We start from the raw sequence: 10,034 nt of genomic DNA, 5'->3' as shown, positions 1-10,034 counted from the left end.
TGGTAACTTGATGCCATCTGTGAAAAAGCTGAAGTTAAAGAGAGGATGGCTTCTACAAATGGATAATGATCCTAAACACACCTCAAAATCCACAGGGGATTACATCAAGAGGCGTAAACTGAAGGTTTTGCCATGGCCTTCACAATCTCCTGACCTCAACATAATTGAAAATTTATGGATAGACCTTAAAAGAGCAGTGCGTAACAGACAGCCCAGAAATCTCAAAGAACTGGAAGACTTTTGTAAGGAAGAATGGGCAAAGATACCTCAAACAAGAATTGAAAGACTCTTGGCTGGCTACAAAAAGCGTTTACAAGCTGTGATACTTGCCAAAGGGGGCAGTACAAGATATTAACTCTGCAGGGTGCCCAAACTTTTGCAGACGCCATTTTTTTGTTTTCTGTTATTTTGAAAGTGTAAATGATGCAAATAAAATCTAACTTTTGTTGACATATTATAAGAATGTCTAATCTGTAATTTGATGCCTTTTGGAGATTTTTCCATCTTTCCTTGGCTTCTTTCTGCACATTAATACAAATTTTTAGCTGGGGTGCCCAAACTTTCGATCCCCACTGTACACTGCCATTTGTAGGCACTATAACTTTCACGGAAACCAATTAATTTACACGTATTTAAATTTTTTTTTTAGCAAAGACATGTAGAAGAATACATTTTGGCCTAAATTTAAGCCTAAATTAGATTTTTACATTTTTTTTACTGGACATGTTTAATAGCAAAAAGTCAAAAATATTGTTTTTCTCAAAACTGGTGGTCTTTTTATTTTTTATAGCACAAAAAATAAAAAACGCAGAGGCGATCAAATACCAACGAAAGAAAGCTTTATTTGTGGGGAAAAAGGACATAAATTTCATTTGAGTGCAGCATTACATGACCGTGCATGACCGTGCAATTGTCAGTTAAGGTAACGCAGCGCCGTATCGCAAAAAATGGCCTGGTCAGGAAGGGAGATTAATTCTCTGGAGGGCAAGTGGTTATTAACCTTATTGGAATGTCACAGTGTGACATTTCATTAATTTCCATGCACTGCAGCTCAGCTGCAGTGTGTAAAAATGCAGGGAGCAATGGAGCTGCGAGTGACCAGGACATAAAGGGAAAAAAAATTTTCTGTGTGCCCTTTGCGGAGATTGGTATTTTGCCAGTACAGAAAAATGTGGGTTTCTGCACAGGTGTGAACAAGTCCTAATACAAATAAGGGGGTGGAGGAGGAAGCGATGAAACAAGTGAAAGAGAGAAGACCTGGATAATACAGGTGCATCTCAATTAGAATATCATCATAAAGTTAATTTATTTCAGTAATTCAATTCAGAAAGTGAAAATATTATATAGATCCATTACACAGAGTGATATATTTCAAGCATTTCTTTTTTTTAATTTTGATGATTATGTCTTACAGCTATTGAAAACCCAAAGTTAAGTATCTCAGAAAATTAGAATATTGTGAAAAAGTTCAATATTGTAGATTCATGGTGTCACTGATTGGGGGCACTCTAATCAGCTAATTAAGTCAAAATACCTGTAAAGGTTTCCTGAGCCTTTAAATGGTCTCTCAGTCTGGTTTAGTAGGGTACACAATCATGGGGAAGACTGCTGACTTGACAATTGTCTAGAAGACAGTCAATGACACTCTCCACAAGGAGGGTAAGTCACAAAGGCTAAAGAAGCTGGCTGTTCACAGAGTGCTGTATCTAAGCATATTAATGGAAAGTTGAGTGAAAGGAAAAAGTGTCGTAGTAAAAGGTGGAAAAGCAAAAGGGATAACTGAAGCCTTGAGAGGATTGTGAAGCAAAGGCCATTTAAGAATTTGGGGGAGATTCACAAGGAGTGGACTACGGCTGGTGTCAGTGCTTCAAGAGCCACCTCACACAGATGTCTCTAGGAGATGGGCTACAACTGTCGCATTCCTTGTGTCAAACCACTCCTGAACCAGAGACAACGTCAGAAGCATCTTACCTGGGCTAGGCTGTGAGTGTAGTCCATGATGATTTGGGGAGCCGTGTCATCTGCTGGTGTTGGTACACTGTGTTTTATCAAGTACAAAGTCAGTGCAGCCTTTTACCAGGACATTCTAGAGCACTTCATGCTTCCCTCTGCTGACCAGCTTTATGGAGATGCTGATTTCATTTTCCAGCAGGACTTGGCACCTGCCCACACTGCCAGAAGTACCAATACCTGGTTTAATGATCATGGTATCATTGTGCTTGATTGGCCAGTAAACTTGCTTGACCTGAACCCTATAGAGAATCTGTGGGGTATTGTCAAGAGGAAGATGAGAGACATGAGACCGAACAATGCAGACAAGCTGAAGGCCGCTATCAAAGCAACCTGGGCTTGAATAACACCTCAGCAGTGGCACAGGCTAATCACCTCCATGTCAGGTCGCATTAATGCAGTAATTCATGCAAAAGGAGCCCCAAGTATTGAGTGTATACTATACTGTACATGGGCATACTTTTCAGTAAGCCAACATTTCTGTATTAGAAATCCTTTTTTTTTATTGGCCTTATGTAATATTCTAATTTTCTGAGATACTGAATTTTGTGTTTTCACTAGCTGTAAGCCATACGCCTCAAAATGAAAAGAAAGAAATGCTTGAAATATATCACCCTATGTGTAATCAATCTATATAATATATGAGTTTCACTTTTTGAATGGAATTGCTGAAATAAATTAACTTTTTGATGATATTCTAATTTATTGAGATGCACCTGTACATGAATACCTTTTAATGTGGGTCAATACAAAAAGTCTAGCACAGTTATACAGAGTCCGGTACTGAAATTGCTTAGTCTGATTTCACTGTACATTGTAGGATTCTCAGAGTGCATTAGAGGCTGCAGCAAGTCAGATAGAGCCTGCTTATTTCCTGGCTGGAGAATATCCAGCATCACCTAGTCTTTTCCTATGTAGCCTTACTGTTCTTGGCCCATCCCTTTCCTTTATTAGATTTCAATTCTTCAAGGAGGCTCAGCGCCACATATGGGCCTTATGACAGATTCCTGTTTTCAGGGAGCTCTTTTACAGCACTCCGCTAGCCCCTCCATTCAGCCATGACCTATGATTTTTCCTCTGCTGTCATCCTCATCCTCCCACTCACTGTGGACTCTCTTCACTCAGCCCTTTTTTCCTGCCGATCTGCACCCTTTCAATGTGGCTATCTGTGAGCAAAGGTTTCCACCATTTCAATTTGATCTTATCTGTAAAAAATGGATACAATCAGTTTTCCAGAGATCAAACTAAAAAAAATTCAGGTTTTCTTTTTTTCAATTATTTTCTATGAAGTTGTAGCATGCGTATATATCAAACTAATATTTTTGCCAACAATTCTTTTACTGCAAGCAGAAAAATATACCCTTCAGATCAGTGCAAAATTGATTTCTGTTTGACAAGCTTAAGGTTAGTATTTTTCAATGGAAATTGTAGTTCTAATGAAGCTTGTGTCCTTTTTTAAACAGGCATAGATTTGCTAGTAAGTTGTAATTTAAGGGCCCTTTCACACTGATACGCTTTTGTGGAGCTTAGAGGCCTTTCAGACTGATGTGCTTTTGATATGCTTTTGATTGTGTCTTTCTGGTGCACTTTTGAATAACTGCACTGAAGTTGAGGCATGCAGAACTTCAACGCGCACCTGCAGTGTGAACAGTTACATAGGATTTAATGGGGAATAGTTTTCATGTGCTTTTGTCCCCCTGGAAAAGCATGGCAAAAGTGCACCAGTGTGAAAGTGGCCAAGGGTTTGCAATATTTACCTTTCCTAAAAATAATACAGCTCTGTGCTCCTTCCCAGACTAGTCATGGCACAATCCCAACCAAATTTCAGTTTAGCTGATCCTTCAGCAGAACTGACATGATTAAATGCTTTGGTGTTTGGTCATGTGACCAGCATAATTGATGTCTGGAGAAGCATTTTCTCTGAGAAAGGTACTGAAGTCCTACTTATATTGTTCAGCAATAGTGTTCACATCACTTAAAATAGCATTTGATTGGACTACTTTATAAAGACCCTGAATGTTTGTGGTGTTTGGCATTCTCTTCTGTCCTTAGTTGACCCTTTGCCATGATCCCTTGCTGTTTTTTTTTTTTATCTGTATCTTATTTGCTGTCTACTTCCTTATTAAACCAATATCCCTGTGAACTTATTCTTCCAATCTCAAATACAATTTACCCTACCGCTTTTCCAAAACCAATGCAGTATTTCCCTTCTCTCTTCTTGCACTGATATGGAAAAGAATGTAAAGAATGTAGTAAGTTAATTATTGCATGATGCACTTATATGCCCTCATCTGAAATAACTAGTATCAAGCAGCATACCCACATGTAAGGGCAAACTGTCACCAGGAACAAATCCCAGCCTGGCTGGTGTCTGGTCATCTAAAAATTAAAAAAAATGTACTACCTTGTAGCTGGGTTAACTTTCTTGCCTATGACTTCATAGGTTGGACACCAATGGTACTCAGTGGAGCCCAAATGCCTACGGTACTGTCTTGGCTCATTTATCTACTCCTGTGTGCCAAATTGATTCATGAATTCCCAGGTAACAGTAAAACCACTCCAATAATTGTTTCATCCCTGGAGCTGAAAATTGACTAACAATGTAAGGTGGCAGTTTACTGACCCCTAGTGTAAGGTGACCCTTTAATGACCACAAATGTAATGGGGACCTTCTCTACTGGCTTGTATCACTCTACTCACTGATGTGAAGAGTGCTCAACAAATTTGAGGAACCCTTTCCCGACAAACCATCAATGGGAGGAGTACTTAATTGACCACCAGTGTAGAGAGACACTTTACTGACCACCTATGGGAGGGAGGAGGGTCTTACCAATGTAAGAGGGTCTTTGTAACAGAGGCATTTACTGTGCCTGCCTGACTATGAATGATAAGGGGCTTTGTTAATGTGTCCTGTCTATTTCACAAGCCACTAATGTAGAGGGAACTTTGAGTGAGCTGTCCTCTGACTGTTGGTTTAAAAGTGGTATAGGTGGGATGCATTGGCTACCGGAGACATCCAGTAGATAAAATGTAGATCACTTGTTACCTGTGTTTAAAGGGGCCTAAGATTAGGGGTGCAAAATATCAAGTAGAATTACAATTTCGATGGAAAGGCAAGGTGCCAAGCAGGTGAAAGAAGGGCTCATATCTAGGTCCCTGCGCTACGTAGTTACACCCCACATACTTATTTTCGCCAAAGTTCTCAGTTCTAAACTGATCTTCATGATACTGCATATTCTTCGGAGCCATGATATGACTGCTTTCAAGTTCAGATATCCTCAGAGTCACATTTAGGGTTCTATAACTTTGCACACTTGGCTTTGCCAAATATAGACATTTATTTTAATAGAGAGAGAAGGGCAAGAAGTAGAGATGAAGCTTTCAGCGCTTGGTTATCAGAGAGGATATATTAGTTTGAACAGGTATTCTAACTTGTACAAATGCCCATTTACCCCTGACAGCAGGTAACCAGCGGTATGTGCAGGCATTCCCAGGCATGAGATCTTTTCCTTCTATGCATGAGAACGTTAACCTTTGCTTTCTACATATTAGAAGCAGCTGTAGATTTTTATCTGGAACCAAAATGTAAATGACATGTTGTGGTTTGAAAGCATACCAATTTAATGTTTTACTACTGTACCTATTTGCATAAAGTTTAATTTTAGGTTTAATGTAGAACCTTACCTGATAGATCCCCGCCATGAAAGTTAGTACAGCTGCCACACTAATAGCGTAGCACTCTTTTCCGCATTCAATGTTCAATATGCCCAGACTAATGTTGACTGATGTTACGTTCATGATGTCACTACCGTTTATGCCTTCCATTTTATAGACAGCATCATCATCCAGGTCAAAACCTGCCAGCAGCACTTCTCGATCCACAACTTGGCCAATCATTAGGCTAATCAAGCTAAAAATGCCCACAGACACATGTCTAGAAGTCCCCATTAGGAAGTATATTATATTGGCAAAGAATGATGTGTATAAGCTGTATATTGGTTTCAGACCTGCTAACAGGGAATATGCTATGGCTTGGGGTACTAAGATAATGCCAATTATAAGCCCTGACATCACATCTCCCCATGTGTTTTCTTTGAAGTTGTATTTTGGAAGCCATCGAATAACAGGGAGAAAACCTGTAAATGTCTTCTTGGCCCTTTTGGCAGAACAGGTACATTTCTTTCGTAGTTTTGCTTTCACAATTTTCCCAATATTCACACCCTTATCGACCTTTCTTTCAAGTTGTATATGAGCATGTTGTGACTGTTCATCTAGATGGTTTCCTTCAGTCTCGTCTTTCATGTTTATTTTGCTTGGATCATTGAGTTCTGAAAATATAAATCAAATAAGTTAGTAACATTTCAAGCTTGTAAGCAAATACTCATATCATAAAACTTTGTATTCACTTATGTCTATCTGTGTTTACTTCTGCATCCAGAGCCCATGCTTGAACCATGCTCTACCTATGCTAGGAATACTCTCCCATCATTACAAGCAATGTAAGTTAATGTCCAGTCAGTTAGAGGAAAGCAGCACGATTCCCTAAAAGTGAGTAATTGTGTACCAAGCCACAGTTGGAGTTGGCAGTTGGTGGGCTCTTGGCAGGGGTCCGAAATACCTGCCAGATGCACTTTTTAAAGCCTTAGCTTTGACTTGACCTTACATGGTATAAAGTAATTATTATATATGATTAAGCATTGTACGCTCTAGTACTCAAGGCTTCGTTCACATCAAGGCATTTTGTGTCACAGCCACAATTGCTGCAATTCTGCCACAATCCCAAAACGATCTGCAAAACTGAGAAATCACACCACGCTTGTTCAGATGCTATTTATTTTCAATGGCACCTAAACGTGGGAGCAATTCTGCCATGATTCTGCCCACGATACAAAACACTTAGATGTGAACGGAGCCAAGGTTAGTTAATTTTTCATACTGCAAATAATTATAGTACAACAGCAGTTAAACCAAGTTCAAAGTATATAAAGCACATATCCCTAAATGCATTTACATGTTGCCATACAATTGTGGCATCATTTACCATTTACTGTAGTTCAATGTATACCTGTACAGTCATGATACAACATCTAAGCCACACATTTTACAGCAGACACCAAAAAGTGCTGCGCTATATCTTTAGTCTGACAGCTTCGCCTCTGTCTCTAGAGCTCATTAAAGCAGTATTAAACCCAAAAACAAAAATGTAATATATTGCACTTTACCAATCCTTAAAAGAGAAGTGTGGGATTTGTTTTTTTTTCCATAATCATACATAGGTGGATGCAGCATTGCTCCAATGCTACATCTGTCCCTTGCCGGCTCTAAGGGTGAAAACTCCGAACGCTGATTGCTGAGTTCTCACATCCGCTCTAAGCAGAGAGTGGGACTGTCAGTCACCACTGTCCTTTCTGTCCCCCCCCCCCCCCAGCACTCACTGAAGCGCTGGGCTGTGTGGAGGGGGAGGGATTGGCTGGCTCAGGCTCTCGGTGGATCGCTGAGAGGCTGAGCCAGGTGCTGCTTTGGAGTCTAGAGTGGATCCTGACTTTGAAGTCGGGATCTTTCCCCAGCCTGGACTGGCTCAGTGACGTCAGCCGACAGCGGGCTTCAGCCCATTGTTAGCTGAAAATGGGTCACAGGAGTGCAGAACGAACTGCACTCCTGTGACCCACTGCTTTGGCTGTACTTCTCCTTTAAATACGGTGGCCGTATTCAATTTATTTTTTTGAGGGGGGGTTTCCTGGTTATTTTCACATTGTGATCCAGCCAGTAATACATTTCTGTCTAGGGTTTCTCCACTCTGGATGGATGAGCAACCAAGACACTTTGGACAGTAGCATTGTCAATCTGGGGAGAGGGTAGTGCAGTTAACACTTACAGGGCAATTTCAGCAACAGTTTTTTTTTTTTTTTCGTTTTGAGATAAAGGTTTTGCATTAATGAATAAAAGCTGACCATTGTAAGCACCCGTCAACTCCTATACCAATAATGACTTTATACACACCACGCAGCCATCACTGGAATGTATACATGTTGACAGAAAGTGGCTGCAAAGAGGCTGCATATGATAAGCAACATTGAGATGAAATCGAATGCAATTCACAGTCCACAACAACTGGGTAGTAAAGTTGTTGTGTCACCAAGGTTGTTGATATAATTTCAAAATTATTTGCAATCAGGCCACAGCTTGTAATGTATTATAATCTTGGGTACTGCTATGTTAGACAGCACCTCCATGCAGCACATGATAGTGGAGGACAGAGAGATTCCTTACCAGTGTATGACAGTGGAAGGCAGAAGAGAGACCCCCTTAGGACAGAAGAGAGACTGCCTACTGCATCACTGACAACGGACAACAATCCTGTCACTGCAGGAGCATGAGTTGGTATACATTTTACTTGCTTGCATCCACTCTCATTTTCCGCAACATTTCCTCTCTACCTTGTTATGCAGTCACCCACCCATCCTTCATACACCTTTGTATTCTTAATTCATAATTTTCATGTGCTTGTATAATGCCACCACTGATTAGTGTATCCAAAAAGTATTAGCTCCAGTCATTGGTGGACGCCAACACGTTTTCCCTTACTCCAAAGACTTTGCCATGGAAAGTAATGAAATGTGCAGTCATTGTTGTGAAACAGCTATTGCTATTACCTTTTAATATAATAAATACTAAATGCTAGCAGCAGGTCACCCTTCTTCACACCACTTCTCAATATAGAACTGCTAAAGCTCAGTAACTCTGGTAAGAAGATGTTACCCATCATCTCATCAATGTTAGTTCAGGTTTTTGATTTGATTAGATATTGACTCGGCTTGCTGAGGGGCACCCATCCTGGCACGCTCCTGAGCTGGGCTGTGCAAGTCTATAGACACACACAGCTTTACCATGCCCCCTCCTTTTTTCTTCCAGGATTTGACTGACAGCATGACCTATGGCTCCTGCTACTCTCAGTATGTCCTGTAAGGTGAGGAAAAGAGAGCAGCGTTGCTGCAGACAGTACTGGATCAGTAGAGGAATCAGGTAAATGTTTAGAAAAAGGGGGGGGGGGGCACCAAATCTAGTGGGACATTTTTTACCTTAATGCAGGGAATGCATTAAGGTAAAAAAAAGTTTAGACTTTAGAACCACTTTAACAATGTTGCTGTCCAAAGGTGTTTCTGTGCTCCTTCATCCAGAGTGTAGGCACTCTTAGCAGGAGGTGTGTTACTGGCTGAATCACTAAGTGAAAACAACTAAAAAAAAAAAAAGAAAAGCCACCACATCGAAGGGTTAGTAAGCTGCAATATATAAAATTTTTGGTTTTGGGTCTAATCATACCTCCCAATATTTTGAGATGGGAAAGAGGGACATGTTAGAAAAAGGTCTGTAAATGAAGGACACCCCCTGCGATGCGCTGTTACGTGTACCATTAAAAAATGAATTACAAAATTACTGGCTAAACCTACAATAATTTTTTAACCCCTACTTTTTATCATACTGCCATTTCAGAAAAACAAATTCAATGATTTAGCGGTTGGATATATGGTTTACTGCAGTACAACACATCTGGCGCTAAATAGTGCATTTCTTTAAAGAAGTCTATGCATTATTAGAGCAAAAAGAGATAAAAATGAGGAGTAAACAGGAACAGAGGGATTTGGTTCCAAAAGAGGGACAGTCCCTCAATATCAGGGAAAGCTGGGAACTATGGTTTAATACCAGTTTAAGTAGGCAACAAACAAATTATAGACCAAACTCCAGAAAACACTTTTTAAGCAGTTACAGCAACAGTTTCTTTCTTTTGGGAAAAGGATTTGAAGCAAATTGATAAAAGCTGACCACTATGATTAAGTGGGTTGATTGAACCCCTGTACCTGAAACTTATTCAGAACAGCCTGGCTGTTAAAGTGGAAAAATAACCAATCTTGTGACAAGATACATAAGTGATAAACTATGTTAGAGGGGGACTTTAAACTCAAACATGGGTGAAAGTGCTGTGCCCTGCCACCATGTGAAAATTGTTTTCTATCACGCAGGTTTCT

General features: G+C 40.1%; 2 protein-coding genes across 2 annotated transcripts in view; one reads left to right on the top strand and one right to left on the bottom strand.

Annotated features, from left to right (window-relative positions):
- The window catches only part of LOC149468461 (sulfate anion transporter 1-like), a 23,622-nt gene extending 17,289 nt beyond the window's left edge, over positions 1-6,333 (bottom strand). The window contains exon 1 of the mRNA XM_089670126.1: positions 5,695-6,333. Within this exon, the coding sequence (XP_089526252.1) occupies positions 5,695-6,312 (618 nt within the window). The 5' untranslated portion in view covers positions 6,313-6,333. The remainder of the gene's footprint in view (positions 1-5,694) is intronic.
- Positions 1-10,034, top strand: part of IDUA (alpha-L-iduronidase) — a 200,776-nt gene that overhangs the window by 39,321 nt on the left and 151,421 nt on the right. The window lies entirely within an intron of this gene.

Source organism: Staurois parvus, unplaced genomic scaffold, assembly GCF_062004578.1.
Source record: "Staurois parvus isolate SC_StPar_1 unplaced genomic scaffold, SC_StPar_1.0 ptg000086l, whole genome shotgun sequence".
Lineage (NCBI taxonomy): Eukaryota > Metazoa > Chordata > Amphibia > Anura > Ranidae > Staurois > Staurois parvus.
The sequence above is the reverse complement of the archived record's forward strand: the minus strand, read 5'-3'. Positions and strand labels throughout refer to the sequence as shown.